At 32.8% G+C, this 22,197-nt stretch overlaps 1 protein-coding gene across 1 annotated transcript in view; it reads left to right on the top strand.

Annotated features, from left to right (window-relative positions):
- Positions 1-15,336, top strand: part of LOC143078990 (uncharacterized) — a 142,234-nt gene extending 126,898 nt beyond the window's left edge. The window contains exons 3-9 of the mRNA XM_076254080.1: positions 1,643-1,818; positions 2,997-4,220; positions 5,163-5,249; positions 6,433-6,501; positions 7,366-7,422; positions 8,891-9,356; positions 13,339-15,336. Coding sequence (XP_076110195.1) covers positions 1,643-1,818; positions 2,997-4,220; positions 5,163-5,249; positions 6,433-6,501; positions 7,366-7,422; positions 8,891-9,356; positions 13,339-13,388 — 2,129 coding nt within the window. The 3' untranslated portion in view covers positions 13,389-15,336. The remainder of the gene's footprint in view (positions 1-1,642; positions 1,819-2,996; positions 4,221-5,162; positions 5,250-6,432; positions 6,502-7,365; positions 7,423-8,890; positions 9,357-13,338) is intronic.
- The last annotated feature ends 6,861 nt before the right edge of the window (positions 15,337-22,197 follow it).

Raw genomic sequence — 22,197 nt, forward strand, 5'->3', positions numbered from 1 at the left:
ACGAAAAACAAATATGTAACACATAAACAAACGACAACCACTGAATTACAGGCTCCTGACTTGGGACAGGCACATACATAAATTATGTGGCGGGGTTAAACATGTTAGCGGGATCCACCCCCCCCCCCCCCTAACCTGGGACAGTGGTATAGCAGTACAATATAAGAACGAACTATAAAAATCAGTTGAAAAAGGCTTAACTCATCAGATGGACAAAAATAAGTAGAGCTACATCATAAAAGAAATATGTCGACAGAAACAGATTAAGAGGGAAGAACAGGGAAGATGATTAAAACAAATTATCAGTTATAACAAAATACAGGAAAAAAACAAAAATAAAGTCAAACTAAATTATGAAGAATGCCAACACAATTGCAAATATACACTTAGAACAATTAAAAACATAATTGATTTGTCAAGCAGAACATATTCTTGGCAATCTATGCCATATAATTTCTATTTAACATATAACACTTTATAAATTGTATACGTCGTCTTAAGTGCTACTTTCACATAATTCAAGTGAATTAGGTTTATCAGGAACTCTCAAGGCCATAATGTTGAAACCCAAGGATGTATAAGTATCGAAACACCTGATGTGCTATGCAAAAAAAAGTTACATAATAATAATAAAAAGCTAATCCATCTAAGGTCGTCTTTGCCAGAAGGAGTAAGAACCTATCTTTTCTTACTAATAATTATAATCATTAATCATATTTATTGGCCTAACAGTTTTTCTACGACCAAAGAAAGTGTTGATAATTCTTTCTTTGGATAAAAATAACTTTCAGTGAATATTAAACCATGAGTGACATAAGAAAGGGTCCAAAAGAAGTACAGCTACAAAATTTAACTATGGGTTTTTTTTTTGCACGTAGGGTTGCTTATAGGGAAAACGGTACTATTTATTCTGCCATAGGCGACAATAATAACATTTTATAAATTTACCAGTTTTTATAATAAAAACTTGGATAAAACAGTTATGTGTGTTGTTAGTACTTTATTACTCTATTTTAAAAAATTGAAGCCAAATAGTATCATGACCAATTTCCAACGGAGCTTGTTTAGGTTATCCATGCCTACCGTCATTTTACACCAAATTTGTGAAATTTTGGAAGCCTTTTCAAATAATTCTCTAGAAAATATTTCAATAGGTTTTAAAATTATATTGTAAATTAACACACTGCAGTTATTCATAGATAAATAAAAAAAAAATATATTGTACTCTTACATACAATCACAGCCCTCCTAAGTTGACTTCCTTCACCTGTCTTGGGTACTCAAAAGGCCAACTTAATGCTGGGAAAATGTAATAGTACCGTTTTTCCTATAAATAATCACCAAGTCCTAATCTGGAGTATACAAAACAATAATTACACATATGATAGATCTTTTTTGTTTGCAATGCTATAAGTAGCCTGATTTAATAAAAGTATAACTATTTTTGATTATATCATTGTTTGTTACACATAAACACTCCCCTTTTTTGCCAGCCTATACCGTTTCTTTTAAGAGGGAATTACACAATAAGCATAGGCAATTAGACAAATAGTTAATGTACAATTTAAATTGATTAAACCTGTAATGCTAGTTAAGTGAAACTATTGATATGTACAATACACAAGATTGACTTGTTGTTTAGATATGTTTCGGTTATGGATGGACTCGATCCACTGCTACTGTAGACCAGAAAAGCAAAACACCATGAGTGATATTAATACTGCTGGTGTTAAAGATCTAACAGATCAACAACTTCATCCACCAGTTATTCTAGTTGGTACATACAAAGATCAAATTGAAATTGCCGAGGGAGAAGAGGTACTTATTCATATCAACTTGTGCGAAGACATTGATATTCGTTTTTGGTGTTAAACGGAAGATAGATATAATGATAAAATAAAACTGGATAAATTAGTGTACATTTGTATAAATTTTTAGAAGTTATTTCATAATAAGAAGATTAAGGCCATTTTCTAATGATTTTAAACAGAGAAATATGACAAAATAGGGAAGAAAGATACCAATGGCACATTCAAACTCATTGATAAAAAAAAACTGACAACGCCATGGCTACAAAAGAAAAAGACAAACAGACAAACAATGTACACATAACATAACATATAAAAATAAAGATTGAGCAACACGAATCCTACCAAAAACTGGGGATGATTTGTGGTGCACCGGAAATGTACGTAGATCCTACTGCACATGGGACACCCGTCATGTTGCTCAACTTATTACAAACATGGTCAATAGTCTTGACCAGTAGGTCACATTCGTGAAAAGGGAACGGGATTAGAGTGAAGACATTAGAAACAAATCCGATATCATATGTGAAACGGATGTTCGATAACGGTCAACCAACTCGTGATGGCGTCTGTAAAATTTATAAAGAGATGAATTATACTTCAATTGGAACTCTTAGATTAAAAGCTTATTTGTGAGCAGCAACCCTCTATCAAGAAAATTATGATGGTAAATACAAGCCCGGGAATATCGTATCAATTTGGAGATATATATACAGGCGCTGTTGGAATGTTGCTATGTACATAGAAATAGAAAGTTCAAAATTGCGAGACTGAAATCATCTATTTTCTCGTGAAGTTTTGTCTTCAACCGACCACCATTGTCAATATCTGCATGTAAGTCAATTTTCCGAGGCAGACCTAACTTTATCTGTTGTATCTTAGACAAAATTAAGTCTGCCTCAAGATACAAGATAATGAATTCTTCACTGCAAGCATACGATCGAATCGATTCTGACCACTGAGTATTGAAATTATTGACAATACTTTTCTTAATTCTGAATAAAACTTTCCTTTTTTGATAGAGGTCACTTTGAATGCATGTAATTACAAATAAGTTTTGGATTAATTAATAATTCCATTTATATAAAAAAAAAATACCACCAAAAGATAGAATAGTTTTAACATAGATAACCGGGGAATCGTTCATTTTTGTTCCAAACTTATTTGAAATATACTCTTATTTTTCAGATGGAGAATTCGTGTATGGAAAAGCTTGGTACATATACTGCGGATGTTTCAGTGGATGTATGTCGGCATGTAGTGGAAGACGGAAAATTTTGCATTTCTAATACAGAAGATAAAAAGAAGGTATTCAAGAAAATACGAGAGAATATTTTAAAATTAGCAAGGACTATGAAATCGTGGAATACAGATTATCCTTTGAAGTTTATACAGTTAGAAAAACTTCTTCGGGAGAAAAAGGAAGACATGCCAATCATTTCGTTTCAGCAAATTCTGGATCTTTCTACTGCTACACCAAACCCATTAACTGATGAAGAGCTTAATTTATTTTTGAAGTATCACCATGAAATCAGGGAGTTAGTGTTCTTTGATGATCTTCCTGATTATATTATTCTGGATACCCAGTGGTTGTCAGATGCCTTTAAATGTATAGTGACAGCAGATAAGTTTCAATGGAAAATGAGAAGCATAAAAAACAACGAGAAATGGAATGAACTAAACCAAAGAGGAATTTTACATGATGAGGTTTTGGAAGACATATTTAAAAAACAAACACCAATTTTGTCAAAACACAGAGATCACATTCTGAATGTTATGGAAAAATTTGACATCATTATACGGCCAATGCTATCTGAAAGAGATGTCACCAATGAAAAAACATGCTACTATGTACCTTGTATGGTAAAAGGAAAACCCGAAGGTGATATTTATGAAATGTTTAAGGTGATGGCAAATAAGTGTAAGAAATCCACATGGTTTTGTTTAAAGTTTACCTTTCTTCCACCACATCTAATGAATCATTTGATTGCTTCACTTTGTCGGGGATATGAAATTTCCAAATTTGCTGACACTATTCAAGATAAAAAGCTTATATCTCTTTTTAGAGGTACTGTCGTCATTGACCTAGAGAAGACAAGATTACAGAAATTACTCGTAACAACATCTCCAAATTTAATTCAGATTCAAGTTTTAGACTTCAAAACAAATGCAGTTATTAAAAGAGGTTCATACTCACACCTTGCTAATCTTGTTGAAGGAGAGATAATGAAGATAATTAGTACAAGATACAAAATGACAAATGTAAAATTTGAGAAAAAGTGGGAATGTGGCTGTGTAAAGCCAGAGTCTGTGAAAGGTTCGATTGACTTTACTGAAGAAAACAGTACTGAATATTTCTGTGAGACATGTACAGTTACGCACAAATTTATCGATGAATGGTCAAATAAACAAGTACGTTTGATTAAAGTATAAAAATAATACTAACAAACAAAAAAACCATCCGATTGCTATAAGTCCTATATAATTGAAAGTCCATTTACTAAAGTATGTCCTAAACTGGAAATTGAGTGTATTTGACTTAGATATTTCAATATTGCAAATCAAAATTAAGTTTGCGTCACGATTTTAAGGGAAAATAAGTGAGGGAACTGAACCACGGACTCAAAGACTTAAATATAAAATAGTTCACATGCAATGTAATGACTTCGTCGTAAATAAAACTTAAGCAGACATGGGAAAAAATTTCGTGGAATCTTCTTTTCTTACGAAAGAACGAAAAAAACTCTGAATTTTTAAATAATATATTTGAGAGAACGGTGACTATGAATAAGAATATTTTATAGGCAAATGATTCAGACACTGTTATGCTGTTCAGCATTTAATTTTATTCAAAACAAACTTAACATGGTACAGGGTACCCCTGATCAAAACGATTTTAAATAAAGTGAATATGAAACCATATCCAACTGGTTTGACTGTAATATTTTTCACGGTAGACGTTTAAAGCACCTTTCTGGTGAACATTAATTCTGAAAGAGATAATTTCATTTCTGTATGTACGCCAAAGTATTGCAGTATAGGCCTGATTGAGCTGTTCTTTTTAATAAATTGTTTTATTTGTAATTGAAAACAAAAGTGCTATGCGAGCGACCAGTTCTTTTTACATTGTTATTACAAGCGTTATTATAGGTAACTAGTAGCGATCAATTTAAAAAAAATGAAAATTTCAAAACCTTAAATAGTATTTGATTTCAACAGTTCCTAGTTCATTTCATTCAAGAAAATGACTTCTATCAAGTAAGAGTCCTGTAATTTAGAGCATTTGTTAATGAATAGAATTGAATTGAGCGCACTATTGAACATATAAATCATTCATGCATATGTACATTACAGAGCCAGAAAAGAGGTTCCAAAAGAAAGAAGGTGGATGGAAGTGGGTCTCCAAAGAAAAACAATACTTCAAGGAAAACACAGTATCAGGTAAATTATTCTAACTTCTTGACAATTTTGATATTTCACGATCTGTTCCTACTTCAAACACATCTGTTGAAAGGAGGATGAAGAATAATTTGTTATGAAATGTGTGAAGTCAAAATATTTGTATACTTATAATACATTAACAAAGGAATGCTGTCTCGGGTAACACTCACTACGTACCGATTGGTACGATCGAGTCGCTGAAATGGTTCACTTTTTTCGAGCGTCATAATATATTAGGTTAGTATCATTAGTATTTGAAACTACTTGTCATTTTGTGATTTTAACCATGGTCGTAAACGAATCTGATATTTGTTATACATTGTATCTGTTTCCATGAAATACCATAGAAAAACTAGGTTTCTTCCTTGCTAAAACAATATATTGATGTATTTTAGATATTCCAAAAACAAGTAGATGTCAAGGATGATACACAAGATATCTGAGCTGCGTATCCCTCAACAAAGGGATTTAAGCGACCCCCCCCCCCCCCTCCCCCGTTTGGAGACTTCTTTATTTTTTCGACGCTTAGGTCAAAAAGAGCCAAATATGTAATGTGTTCATCTTCGATTACTTTACAGTAGTTGTTCAAGATTAGAGGAGACATTTCCCTATTTCAGTATATTTGAGATTTGTCCTCTTCCATATACACTTTAAAACCAGCAGCGTATGCCTGTATCAAGTCATGAACCTGCAGTTTAAAATTTGTAAAGTGATGATTTCAATTTCACCACTCGTAACTTTGGATTTAATAGCTTTCATATGAGCAGCAACCCTCTATCAAAGAAACCATGATGGGAAATCCAAGCCCGGAAAAAAAATTACAGGATGCAGGCGAAGCTGGAATGTTGCTAAATAAAAATTGGGTAAAACCAGACTGGAAAGCTGAATTTCTCTCTATTTTAATCTTTTTGAAGTATTTTGATATTCTAGCAACCAGTTGATTCCGCCGCTATCGGACTTTTATGCAAATATAATTAATGCATGTATCATTTTGTGCTACTCCGTCTGTAGTTACCTAAAAGGTGTATGTTGGACTTTTTGTCTTTTCGTTTTATTTTGTCATGGCGTTATGTTATTTTTTTTTTCGTGTGTATATATTGAAAATTTCTATCAATGTTTAATTTTATAATTTTTCGATGATTTATTTAATTACATGAATATCTACTCTGGATTTTTTTTTTAGTTGTCCCAGCAGTTTGGAGAAGCAAATTTAGACACTGCTTATAGCAAACCAACAGTTATTGCGGCAAAGGTACTACTGAAAAATATTTATTTTTCAGCACTTGTAGTAATATTATATTGGTTTTCTTTCCAAATGCAAAAAAATAAATCAAATGAGTAATTAAAAAAACAAGAAGTCATAGTTAAATAACTTTATCTACATTCAACCAGAACTATTCGGTTAAGATTTGATAGATTATCACGACAAAAAGTATAATTTTGTGGAATAATGTGTAATATAAAAATTGAAAATTAAAAACAAGAATGTGTTCAAAGTACATGGATGCCCCACTCGCACTATCATTTTCTATGTGTAGTGGACCATGACATTGGGGTATAAAATCTAATTTGGCATTTAAATAAGAAAGATCATATCAAAGGGAAGATGCATACTAAGTTTCAAGTTGATTGGACTTAAACTTCATCCAAAACTACCTTGACCAAAAACTTTAACCTGAAGTGGGACGAACGGACGGACGATCATACGGACGGACACACAGACCAGAAAACATAATGCCCCTCTACTATAGTAGGGGGGGTCTTAAAAATAAATCAGAAGAACACTTCTGAATTAGTCTTTATGAGGAATGGTAACGCCGATATACTAATAGTTGAAAGCCACTGGTGAATTAATACTTAAATAAGGCATGAGCTATATGACCCAAAAGAAAAATAAGAAAAATAGAAATCTCTTATGGGCAGCCTTGTCTAATGGAGTAAAATTTTCAAAGAAAAAAAATGAATTCGGTCAGTATTCAAGCAGTCTATATGCATAAGTATTGACTGTTAGCAAATAAGAACAGGAATTTATAAATGTTGTGTGTTTGAACCTCTATTCTGGATTTGCACGCACATTTTTCCACAGCAGTCATATACATTATATTTTATATTTTAGCTGCACTTTCCACCAGGAGCATTGAATGCATTATCTAGGAAAAACAGTTTGAGAGTGGTATGTTATGCAACAGTTATGGTTATTGACTAAAGCGCCAAATAATTTTCATTTTAGAACAACTGAACAACATATGCAGTTGTAAACAATTCTATCTGATATGAAGATGCATTCTTTATTTTGTCCAGACTGCTGTTTCAATAGAACAACTAGTCAAACTGGTTTTCGCGTATCCAATTAAATATATAAAAGTTTCTGAAACCTATCAGGAGTGGTTTTATTGATAATAGTTATATATTTATCAAAGGGGAGGATGGGGGCACTTTTAATTGAGATTTATTGAAAACATCTTGTATAGTACTGTATGATTCTCTTCAATCAGAGATCAGTAGAAATTAGATTTCCGTCGGTAAACAGCCGTTTAAAAAAAATTATTTGAATTATCTGTCCTTTAACTTATTTTCAAAGTACTGGTTTTAGTCTAATATTAAACTTATGGTTAATATTGCAGACATTTTATTTCCGTTCGACCAAGTCTGCTCTGGCCCGCAAGACAATTCCGTTTAGTGTTGTTGGTTTTTTTTTTTTTTTTTGGTTATTTTTACACGTACATATTTGGTGCTGATCTGACTGAAACCGATCAAATACTAGTATCTAAATTCAGAAACATCCCACAAAATGAAATTTAAGTTACATCAGTAGATATGCCTGTAAATTGTCCGAAAGACAGACGGCCTCATATCTTGTCTTAAATCTAGAAGTTGACAATGAAGTTGATTTTAAACTAAACTTAACGACACAAAAAATGATTTCATGTTCCCAATTGTGAACTTTTTTATGTAGCAACATTCCAGCAGCGTCTGCATACGGAGTATATGTCGCCCGATTTATACGATATTCCCGGGCTTGTATTTCCTAATTGATTGATCCTAGTTGATTTTTTTGATAGTGGGTTGCTGCTCACAAGGAATATATTAAACAAAAATAGTTCCAAATAATGACGTTGAAATCATCCATTCGTAAATTTTACGGACGTCATTACGAGTTAGTTGACCCTTATGGAATTACCGTTTCACAGATGATATCGGATATATTACTTATGTCGTAACTACAATATCGTTCCCTTTGTACGATTGTGACTTCCGGATTAGACTATAACCGGGTTTGTAATAACATGAGCAATACCACGTGCTTTTTTTTTTATTGCCAATGAGATAACTCTCCTCCAGAAGCTTTTTAAATAGATATTGCATCAACTTTGAAGCATTTATTTGAACCTTTAATAAATCTATTTTCATTTAAGCAGAAGACATGAATCTTATTCTCTTTTTATAACTGCTGGAACAATAATTTTATTTTAGAAATTTTCAGCCTAAGATTAAATTCTACTTGACTCAACTTCTTTGAGATCCTCTATTTCTCTGATGGCTGGTATTATTTCAGGAACTCTAAGGTAAACATATCAACAAAATATTCTTAATCTTTAGCTATAAATATTCCCCTTTTGATATTCTTAAATCCTTTTCAGTTTACCAAGGAGGAGTTCAATTATGCAAAGATGGTGATGATTGTGCAAAATATTCTTGCCGATGTTTTATTTGATCTGCTAAAACAAGATAGAGGAGGAAATGTTAAGCCTAGGAGTGAATGTGATGTTACTTACTTGTACGGAGAACATCGGAATCTGAATAAACACATTCCAAGTTATTCAGTTGGAAGACGCAATCCTTGGGGAGGAACATGGCAAGATCTACAGAATGCAGATATAGGTACTGGAGATGATATAGAGCGCATTCGGCTTACCAGAAATGAACTACAACACTCTAATGGATTTAAACTGGAAGATGCCCGTTATAAAGACATGTGTAATATTATAGATGATCTTTTAAAAAGGTTTGATCGACGAAACAACCCAACAAAGTTGTATGCAGAACAACTAAAGGACATTTTGTGTAGAACTCTTTCTGATGAGGAAGTCAATGGGGTTCAATCAGGTAAACTTACTTTTAAAAATCACAGTGTAGTAGTGTTAAAACCCTAATTTTCCCAAATTATTTGATAGTCAAATAGTCGAATAATACTTTTCAAGCCTACAATCATTAAATTATTCGAATTGTATTTGCAGATCAAAATAGGTTAACAATAATTCAGAAATTGCTGATCGGGAAAAATCTGAACACATTTAGATTATTAAATTATTTATGTTGACAAGTGTTCATATACTTCACAATATGTTCCGCACTTGTAACTATTGAATTGTTTGAGGGATTTTGGCTTATGTGACCAAACTAGGGAACTTAATCATTTTCTGGAGGGTTTACAAAGACGGTATATTTTTTTTGTGCAAACAACCACTGTGTCACAATATTCAAACAAGATTCGTAACACCTCCGACAGGTTCAAGCAGTTATCCGATATTATGGCATTGATTGGTTGATTTTTTCTCCATTTTTTTTTAAATTGGAAACTAACAATGTTTTCAACAGATTTACAAACGATTTTAACTTTTTGTAATCAACTCTTTTTTATATTTCTCAAACCAGATCCTTGGAAATCATTTTCGATTGTGACTTTTGAACTATGTTTTGCAAGTGTCTTTAATCTAAAAATGTAAACCCCAAAATTACATAAAAAGATCAGTAGAGGTACATATCTTTTTGATTTAAAAACTTCTTTTCTATCTGTCCATACAATTTCTTATTATATGTTTCTAGGAAAAACAAATTTCGGTAGAATTATCAAACATATAATGTACAGAATACGGCTTGATATAATTGTTCTATAACATGAAAAAATATTACTGCGATGAAATAGTATCTTTTCATATTGTTGATTAAGAAACCCAATAAAAACACAAAGGATATGGGAATCCCCATGACACAAATTCATTAAAAAAAACCAAATGAACAGCGCTTTAATTGCAGTTATTCATCTCAAAGACAAAGTGAGGACTCCAGATCATTATTAAAAACCACACAGTGAGAGCAAGCTGAAATGAATTGATTTACTGTTGTTTACATAATGTCAAGTGACAAAATTCTTATCTTATATTCAGAATTTACGAGTAGATTTTATTTTATTTGTTCATAGAAATAGGGATCGGAAATTTAGATTGTAGTTTTATATATATAATTTGTCTTGCTGGAGATTGCCGATGAAACCAGGAAAAAAGGATTGTAAAGCATGCAAAGCATAGACTTGATTTTATTTAAAAATGCGTGTACTGCTTTGTTAAATAATCCAGGTGTGGTTATCAACAAATCAAAGCAGAAATTACTATGTGGAAAACATTAGCATACTGCATATAAAATTAAATACATTCACAAAACACATTAATTTAAATAATGAAATGTTTTAATAATAAGGATATGATAAGATAATTTGAAAAATACGATCAATGATATATGAGCGGGACATATAAATTAGTAGGCCAGAAACATATTTCAACTCCTAGTTAAGTCTCCCAAACAAAGTTTGGAGACTTATTGTTTTTGCTCAGTTCTTATTATTTTTATTATGGCACCCTCAACGGAGTTGGGGTGACGTATTGTTATTCTACGTTTCTTTTTATTTTTTTTATTTTTATTTTTCTTCCACACATTTTTGTCCAGTCTGGAACTCTAATGTTAATGGACCCAAGAAGATGGAACTATACCATAATGTTAACCACCATGTGAAGATTTGCTTTTTGGAGTTGGCACTTTCAAGATGGCTGCTGTTACCACGGAAACGGAACAAATGGGAAAAAAATCAAGTTTTTGGTTTTGGTGAACTGTTTTGATATGCTTTAACTTAGAATCATTATATTTCAATACAAAGTAGGTGCCCACTATAAACAGGTGTTGGATGATTTTGGCAATCATTGGAACTACTATGTTGCCATGGAAACTACACCAAAAATTTAAAAAATAAATGAAAATGCTCCGAACTTCATGAAACTTCACAGTAACGATGAGCAACTTTGGAAGATGTGGTATTTGGAGTTGGAATTTCCAAAATATCTGTAGTTACCATGGAAACAATACTAAAAGGTCAAAAATTTCAAAAAAAAATTAAAATGCTGCAAACTGGATGAAACTTTATAGAAATGGTCACTGGCATGCGCAGAGTTGACTTTTGAAATCGGAATTTTCAAAATGGCCGCCGTAACCATGGAAACAGCAAAAATGTGAAAAATTACAAAATGCTCCCAACTTAATGAAACTTTACAAAAATGATAATTTGCATGTGTAGATGCACTCTTTGACTTTAGAATTTTCTAAATGGCTGCCGCTTGCCTGGCAATAGGGGAAGGGTGCCATCCGCTATTGCTTGCAATGGCAAATCTAGTTATTCTTCTTCTTCTTCCTCTTCTTCCTCTTCTTCCGCCACTTTAAAAAATGAACTTGTCCGCAGCGTTTCTCCAAAACCGCTTGTCAGATTGACTTAGAATTTCATAAAATGGTAGACTAATATGTCTAGGTGAGCCATCAATCTTTCGTTTGTGCATTGGGGTCTATTAAGGGGTATTTTGGGGGGTAGAAAGGAGGAAGGGGTTTACTATAGAACCCTATGGGATTTTATTTTTTAAAATTTTCAAATGAATATAACTTGAAAACTGTAAGTGATAGATACATGCAGTCTTCAGAATTGATTATAAGACAATAAAACAAATCACATGAAATATAGGGGGAGTCCCTGGGAGTTCATCCCCACCCCCTTCAATTTGAGAATATGCTTATATTTTGTAAACGGTCCAGATCCCCACCCCTAAACCATATATATTCTTGAATGGGACAATAAAACAAATCAAATGAAATTAATGGGAGGTCCCAGGGGGTCATCCCCACCCCAGTCAATTTGAGAATGTGCTATTATCTTGTAGATGGTCCAGATCCCCACCCCTAAACTATATATATTCTTGTAGGGGACAATAAAACAAATGAAATTAAATTAAAGGGAAGTCCCTAGGGGTCATCCCCACCCCCTCTTGTTTGAAAACTTGTAAACAGTCAACATCCCCACCCCTAAACCATATATATTCTTGTAGGGGACAATAAAACAAACGAAATGAAATTAAAGGGAAGTTCCTAGGGGGTCACCCCACCCCCTCTTATTTGAAAACTTGTAAACGGTCAACATCCCCACCCCTAAACCATATATATTCTTGTAGGGGACAATAAAACAAATGAAAGGAAATAAAAGGAAATTACGTAGGGGGTAACCCCACCCCCTCTTATTTGAAAACTTGTAAACGGTCAACATCCCCACCCCTAAACCATATATATTCTTGAAGGGGAAAATAAAACAAATGAAAGGAAATAAAAGAGAATTCCGTAGGGGGTAACCCCTACCCCTCTTGTTTGAAAACTTGTAAACGGTCAACATCCCCACCCCTAAACCATATATATTCTTGTAGGGGACAATACAACAAATGAAATGAAATAAGAGGGAAGTCCCTAGGGGGTCACCCTACCCCCTCTTGTTTGAAAACTTGTAAACGGTCAACATCCCCACCCCTAAACCATATATATTCTTGTATGGGACAATAAAGCTAATCAAATGAAATTAAAGGGAAGTTCCTGGGGGTTGCCTCACCCCATTCAATTTGAGAATGTGCTATTATCTTGTAAACGGTCCAGATCCCCACCCTTAAACCATATACATTCTTGTAGGGGACAATAAAACAAATGAAATGAAATGTAGGTAAATTCCCTGGGGGTCACCATCACCCCCTCCTGTTTGAATACTTGTAAATGGTGGAGATCCCTACTCGTAAGCCATATATATTCCTGTATGGGACAAAAATCAAATCAAATGAACATGGGACCATATGAATGGCGAGTTACGGGAGCTTTGTTTGGGAGACTTCGTAACAGCATCCTGTTACAATTACTTCTTGTTTCCATTTGTATTAGTTTTTTCCAATGGTGATAAAAGACGTTAATTGATATCTCATAGTGTAATCAATACAATGCTGGTATACTTTAATTTCAGAAATGGCTATAGAAATTGAAATTGAACACCAAATGAATATCCCACCATGAAAGATCGATGAACTCATCAAAGAAATTGTATCAATGTTTTATACTGCTATGTGTCTGTAAATGCCAAAAACTCATAAAATTCATAACTGCATTTTATTCTTCCTTCCTGTATAGTCTGCTCTAAAATGTTTGCTATATTTCTTGGAAAATGCGAAAAATAGTGCTACTATTTCAATATGATGCTTATTTCATCTGATGATTATGTAAAAATTATATGTGCTTATATTTTTTAGTTATGTTCGCTTACTTCTGTTTTGTGTAATCTTGTTTTACTGGGATGTTTTGTATATATATATATATATATGCTTAAGTCCGTTGTCAGAGTTTGTGTGCATGGTAAGCTCGTTAATTTGTCTTTCATTAGTATCTTATCTTTCTTAATACCACAACAGATGACAAAGATACAGCATGTTAAACATTAACAGTGTTATTTGTTGTCGCATTTATAACCAGCTATCCAGTCTCAATAACTGATAATCATAATATAATTTGTAATAGTCTGATGTATGTACCGCTTTAAATTGAAGTTGCTATATTTATGCATCTGGTATGGTCAGAACTGATTAATCAGTAATATTTTCTCCAATCGATAAATATAAAAGGTGCATGTTAGGTATATGCCAAAAAGAGAGCAAGCTAAAACAAAACTAAGTCATAAAATGCATATCTATTATTAAATAACTTAAAGAAATCTTCCGGATTGATTTTTTAAATTTTGTAAGTTAAAAAGGTATGATTTTTATAAAAATAAGGAGATGTAATATGATTGTCAATGAGACAACTATTCACTAAAGTTCAAAATGAAGTGGATGTGAGCAGTTATAGCAAACCATAAGACCTTCAACAATGAGAAAACACCATACTATTTACAAGATGGCATGAAAGATATTCAATTGAGCTAAAAGTCGACTTTCTCAGCTGATTCTTTTATAGACAGCAACAGAAAAACATACAGATATTTGAATGGAATTAATAATGTATATTCTCGTAAATTTTGGAAGTTAGATAAATTAAAGTCACTGGTCTCAAAAGCTACTTTTAAATATTAAAACAATTATTGCTGAAAAGAAAATGTGCTCTGAATGCCATCGAGTCCTTAAATGATTTAAAAAAACTAGCCTTTTATTTGTTTTCTAAAATATTATTTGAACAGTAAATGCAAACAGACAACACAATATACCATTGGATAATATTAGTTTGTACAATTTGACTAATTCATTCGGTCAGGAATAGTCATATGCTTTAAAATTGGATTTTTAAAGATCGATTGAAAACGGCGGATAGAAATATGATATTACACGGCTATTTTTAGATTGACTAAAAACGATATACTTTGTGACGTCATCTAATGAATTTTATGACATTGTTAAAAGAATTTAAAAATTGTATATTAATAGTCGATTATTTGAAGAAAATCTTCAAAAACATACATAGTATTGAGAAATACACGAAAAACATAAAAAAAAATTGAAATGAAAAAACTAATATATTGTTTTTGTCAAAGAGACATCATGATATCTATTTAATTTCAACAAAATTAAAAGTTCACAAAAAGAAATTACAATGCTATTCCGATTTTGATACACATATGGTCGGAAATGAATAGTTGAACTGTATAACAATTATAGACTTTGTATGCGGTTAATACACGATATATAGATCCAAATAAGTACTAGTATATCGACTTCTTAATACGTCCTCAGATGATATCCTTCTTTCAGACCAATATATCCTCGTATCGACATCATACAAAGGCTATCATTGTAGAAAATTGTCATTTGTATTTTGTTTTTATTTTTTAAATAGCTAAGAAATTGTTTGTACACAGTGACTCATAAGGCTGGATATTTGTCTTATGCTATTTCTGTACAATGTATTTAATATAATTTGTATATAACTTTGTAGACAAATGTGTGCCAGTTTTTAAATTATAAATTATTAATGTAAATTGGTATACAAATATAAGAAGCAGGGTATGAGTGCCAATGAGGCAAATCTCCATCCAAGTCATCAAAGTCACAATGTGTAAAAAGTAAACAATCATAGGTCAAAGTACGGCCTACAACACGGAGCCTTGGCTCACATGAACAGCAACCTAGAAAGATGTTAGTTAATAAATATGAAAATCGATATCACGTGATTTTGTTCATATTTTGGATAGACGTATTGCACATTTGGGTTTTCCTTTAAAAAAACGTCTTAATAAGGCAATCAATGTGAATTAAATTGACATGTTTAGTTTCCGCAATCTTTGAAAGGCTTTGAATTAAGGTATTATATCATTCTAATCAGCACATCAAGTGTCTTTAATATATCAAATTTGTCTTCTAGTCAGCAGCGGTCTTTCATTTATAGATCAAATTTCAATTCCTTATTAATATGAAGCTTTAAATACAGTAATTTACTGATTATGATTTATTATTTGATTGCTAATTAAAACGTTCGAAATATGAATAGTGCTAGAGTACTGGCATGGATTTTTTTCTCTTTTTGGTAGGAATAATTATAAATTAGGGAAAATATATCCCCAATGCATAGCTCAAATTCTTATCGGAATTAAGATACAGTTTATGCATTTTTTTGGTTTTATCGTTTGTTTTGATATTTGGATTTTTAAATAGTTTGAATTCGAGCACCACAGATGACGCTTGAATTGTCGAAATGATCAACTGGTGTAAAATTGAGAAAGGAAATGGTGAATATGTCAAAGCGACAACCACCCGACCATAGAGCAAACAACAGCCGAAGGCAACCAATGGGTCTTCAATGTAGCGAGAATTCCCGCACCCGTAGGTGTCCTTCAGCTGGCCCCTAAAATATGCATAATAGTACAGTGATAATGGACGTCATACTAAACTCCGAATTATACACAAGAAACTAAAATTTAAAATCATACAAGACTAACAAAGGCCAGAGGCTCCTGACTTGGGACAGGCGCAAAATTGCGGCGGGGTTAAACATGTTTATGAGATCTCAACCCAATGTAGTACATTTGAAACCGATTCTTGTTGCTACATGCTAAATAAAATGTGTTAGCCTTCTTTTTATAGTAATGTGTTCAATAGAAGTATAAATAAAAACAATATATAACCTTGGGAAACGTCTAACATCTTTCTGCACTAAGTGATGTTATTTTCAAAACTTACTTGCCTCTCACAATTATTGTACAGGCGAATTCCATTTTTTGTGACACTTCATGAACTTATAATGTGTATTGTTTCGGATCCCCCCTGAGCGGCAGTATCAAGCCAACAAGAAAAAATTACTATACATACAACCATGACATTATAAGCCCGGAACAAAAATCCAATCCTTAGAAGTTCTGGAGCATCATAAAGAATAAAAGATTCGAAAATGGAGGAGTTGCGTCACTTAGAAACAAAGACGGGCTCACATATTCGGATAATCAAATGAAAACAAATATACCATCCAAGTGATATTTTATATTGTGTTTTTCTATGTTGTTATGTTATCCTATTGTTTCAGAAGAAGGGAGAAGGTTTGGTACCATTAAAACGTTTAATCCCGCTGCAAATGTTCGCACCAGTCCTAAGTCGGGAATCTGATGTACAGTAGTTGTCGTTTGTTTAGGTAAATTATTCGTGTTTCTCGTTTTTCGTTTTTTATATAGACTAGACCGTTGGTTTTTCCGTTTGAATGGTTTTACACTAGTAATTTTGGGGCCCTTTATAGCTTGTTGTTCGGTGTGAGCCAAGGCTCCGTGTTGAAGGCCGTACAATGACCTATAATGGTTTACTTTTATAAATTGTTATTTGGATGGAGAGTTGTCTCATTGACACTCACACCACAACTTCCTATATCCAATTAATCTAACAATAAACATCAACAATAAATAGCAAATAAATCTTATTATCTAAGACTTTTCAAAGGCCTTGGGAAAAGTCTTACATAATGAGCGACTACTGTTCAAGATCGGCCATTATGGCATCAGACGGTCAACAGTAAAATGGTTGAGAAATTTTCTGCTTGACAGGCAGCAATTTGTACTCCTGGAAGAAGAATCGTCAAAAACCTCGCTAGTGCAGTCTATAGTCTAACAAGGTAGCATGCTTGGCCCGGTGATGTTTCTTATTTCTATTAAGGGGGCTCCTGGGTATAAATCAATTTTTTTTTCTAATATAGGATTTCGCTATATTTTTTTATAAATGAACTTTATCATATACTTAAAAGAAAAATGAAATAAAAAAATGGGGTCACCGTTCATTTACGCTCACAATCTATTCGAAAGAAGCATACATTTTTGTTAATGTCCTTTTTTTCTGTTGAACTAATAGGAGAAATTGAAGTAATATCGAAATAAAAAAATAACCTAATTACAGAAATCGCTTAAATTTTACAATTATTTAGCTGATGTACAGAGTATCTGTCATCATCAATTGTTATGCTTTTAGCAGACGACTGCATTTTCTAACGCCAAATAAGAAACGAAAAAGATGTGAACGCCCTTCAAAACGACCTGAATGAACTACAGAGAGACAGACTTGCAAATGGAATTTCCTGAGATGCCAAATCCTAAAAGAAACAACAAAGTGAAACACTACTAAGGCAAACTTCAACATTCACGGTCATATCCTAGAAGAGGTTGTGTCTGCCAAATTTCTTGGCGTCTCCATGCACAAAACCTTGAATTTGAACAAACCATCGGCAACATCGCATAGAAAGTAAACTTCAAAAACTGTCTCATTAAAACTAAAGCTTTATGTTATCAAACGCTTATAAGACCACTCATGGAATACTCTAGCACCATATGGTACCCAGCTACTAATTACAAAATAAACAAATTAGAAGCTATACACCGTCGATGCGTTCGATTTTTACTAAATGATTACAGAAAAAAGAGCAGCGTAACATCAATGCTACACGCTATAAATTGGAAGACACTACAGAAAAGGAGAGCTCAATTTAATGCCATCATGTTTGATAGAGTAGTGCACGAACTGATTGCCGTACCATCTAACAAAAAATACAGCCATCAACATCAGCAGTACGAGGACATAAAGAACAATTCCTCGATCCTTTTGTCAGGACTCAAGTAAATCGATACTCGTATCTACCAGACACAATTAGAATCTGGAAGGGACTGACACATTTCCTAGTAAGCTGCACAACCCTTGAATCATTAAAAATGAGTGTGCAAGTGGTCCAGCTTCGATAGATGTCCAAACTTGTTTTTAACTTTATCAAAAAGAAGTACCGTTTTACTGTAGATAATTCGCACTTACCCATTCATTTTTTTTTCTCATATCGGACATGTACATAAAACAGTACGATAATACTACAATGGGAGGCCTGTACTACAAAGGAATAAGAAGAACAACTTACGCTATACAGCTCATTTACAATGATTGAATCTAGTTTATAACCATGTTCGGGTTTTTTTCTTTATTTAAGTTTACCATGTGGTACATTAGCTGTGTTGTATAGGTTGTTAATTTTAACATATGGCATTGAAAGGCAAATTGTCAGTTGTTTTAGATAGTGGTGGATTGTGCGAAGGACAATTTGGTTGAACACAATCAGTTGATCTGTCTTTACCTAGTCAGGCTACGGGACCATGAGCTGATCGTTGTTGTTTGTCTTAATTGATTTTCTAATGATCGGATGCACAGTACATGTATAGTTAAAGTCTGTGTTCATTATTTAGATATGGTATTGTCTATGTGGCATATTGAGATCTGAAAAAGTCTATCAGGATAGTGAAGAATTTGCATTGTCAATTAGCTATATATAGTGTTCTACAAATCAAATCAAATCAAATAATGTTCCATTAATCTGACATAGACAACAATTCTCCAATAAATCTGGCATGGTCTTAATCGAGGTTTGATGTCTTGTGTAGTTTCTGTCGGTTTTTAGGTCTGGATGGTGTTTATTTGTTGTTTGTGTCATTTATTGACTACTTATATATTAATAAGTTAAATTAGTTGGTCATCATTTCACTGAAGACCAAACTTTTATTAATAAATATTTGCACAATAATACAAAACAAATGAAGATGCCAACGTACAACATTAAAGTTTACTTTACATTCACTGGAAAATATTTACTGAAAGGCATAATGATATACTGTTTAACTGTTTCTTAATATTGGAAAATGAACATTCATGAATTGAAATATGTCCATCGGAAACATTCTTTACAAAAAAATTAGATATACGACGATACTGAATGCACTACGTTTGATTTAGGTCTGTTGCATGTGAAACATTTTTAGCATTTCTTAATCGACGGGTCAGTTTGATAAAAATAGTGAGTATCTCCTTTCTCAATTTCCAACTCAACAAGATGTAAATGATGAAATTAGAAATACATCCGATTAATATGCAAAGTTTGTTATATTCCATGACAAACAGAAATCAATGCTCATATTATAAAGCGTGCCCTTAAATAGATCTGTATTTTGTGTCAGTAACCAGGCCATGGAATTTTCATATCTCAAAATTAGCCAAAATATCCAGTCATCAGTATCAAGGAAATGACCAGCAATGTAATTCACATCAAACAATATGTACACACATAATTTAGGTATTTCAGATATCAAAAATTGATCAAGACAAAACAAATCATTATAACAGACTTTTTTCTTGTCTTCTCCGTTCCGTCATCACCCGGCCTCGGAAATTGTTTGTGACTTTTTTGTAGGTAATATAAATGGTTGACATCAGCCTTACCAGGCACCAATATGTAATCAAATCTGTCTGAATCAACAAGTAGTATATAGAAGAGTATTCTATTACGTCGACGCCATTAGTATAAATCATACAAACTTGTGATACATTTTTATAATACATTATATTTAGCGCAAAATTTCTAGGGAAGCGCTGAAAGTGATTGACAACAGGAAACAAATAACACAGCATACAAATGACTTCAAATTGTCAAATGACATCGGGTCCAAATTGGGTACATGATAGCAATTACTTCATGCATATGTAACCCAAGACACGTTGTTATCATGTTAGACACGGCATGGAATGTTAGAGATAGGATCGACATGTGTATAGCAACAAAACATTAGGGGTATACTAGATAACAACCGATAAAATCAAGGTCTTTATCATAAACAAATTTATACCCCATTACTGAAACACGGGTTCCAATCAATACGATGATAACGCTGATAAAAAAATCAGCTACAGATAAACCTTAAGAGTATTACTGTCGAGTACAAAGTTTAAATACATAAAACAACAAACATTGCTATGTTGAATAATATTGACACATACGCTATGAAAGAACCGACAATGAAAATAACAAGTAATTGTTTGTCACGATCACACAAAAATCCATGTTTGTACACCATTGCACTTTCTTGTGTTTGAGAATCACATATCCTTTTACCTTAACGTGTTTGATCAGTTCTTTGTTAGGTTTTCAATCTTCGTTTTATCTCAGATTTACACGTTTTCATGTAGTGCTCTCGTGTTTTTATGTAATGCTCTATTGTCCTTACGTCGTATGATCGTTTAATTACCGAACGTGACTTATTCTCGATTTTGACTGTTTTTCTGAGTGTGATTTCGAATTGCTATAAGACGTGTCACGTGACTTTTCTATCCCAAATTCATAAATTTAGTTTTGGTGTTATATTTGTTATTCTCATCGGATTTTGTCAAATGTCTAAACGTTTGTAGTTGTAAATCTTATTTTTTTTTTCTGTTTTATTCGTGTGTTATGGTAACGATAATTAATCATACAGTTCATTTATTTGATTTTAGTTTGTATCAACGAAATTCATACGATATATTTGGTTACAGTTTGATTCAGAAGAAACACCGACATAGCTAGATAAAACAATTAATTACCTAATTACTACCACAATTTTATATTAATTAGTATTGTAATTTTCATTGTTATTAATAAATGTTATATCAGTCTTACAAATCTAATCTTGAATTCTATCCTAATTCCATCTTATTTTTGGGAAATCTTTTTAGAAATTCAAATGTGACGTCACTTTGTAAAGGAGGGACGAAAGATACCAAAGGGACAGTCAAACTCATAAATCTAAAACAAACTGACAACGCCATAGCTAAAAATAAAAAAGACAAACAGAAAAACAATAGTACACACGACACAACATAGAAAACTAAAGAATAAACAACACGAACCCCACCAAAACTAGGGGTGATCTCTTAAGTGTAAGTTGATGGCTTTGGCTAACTCGGCTGTGTATTTTTATGTGCCGGTTTAGGTTGATTTATGTAATGTATCCGTTTTTTTCTGTAGAAAGTCACTACTTCGGTTTTATCATGTTTATCTATTACATAGTCATTTTATTTGCAAAAGTATGAATTATTCTAAATAATAACGTTCTTATCCCAGGCAGAAAACCCTAGCCGTATTGGAAACAACTTTTTGGAACTTTTGGTCCTCAGTGCTCTTCAACTTTGTACTTGTTTTGGCTTTCGAACCTTTTTCATCTTAGCGTCACTGGTTTGTCTTGTGTGGACAAAACGCACGTCTGGCGTATTACATTGTAAACCTGATACATTTTGTTATCTATTATTCGTATGTTTCTCTGTCCTATATGTTCTCCCATTTGTTTGTTTGTATTCCTGTCATGTAATGTTGTCATTTTAATGTAATATCTAACATTGCCATAAAAGCGGGAGGTTTGGCATGCCACAAAACCAGGTTTAACCCACTCTTTTTTTTTAAAGTCCTGTACCAAGTCAGGAAAATGGTCATTGTTATATTATAGTTAGTGTCTATATGTGTTACATTTAAATGTTGTGTTTCTGTTGCTTCGTAGTTCTCTTATTTTTTATTGCGTTTCCCTAAGTTT

The sequence above is a fragment of the Mytilus galloprovincialis genome, chromosome 6, assembly GCF_965363235.1.
Source record: "Mytilus galloprovincialis chromosome 6, xbMytGall1.hap1.1, whole genome shotgun sequence".
NCBI lineage: Eukaryota > Metazoa > Mollusca > Bivalvia > Mytilida > Mytilidae > Mytilus > Mytilus galloprovincialis.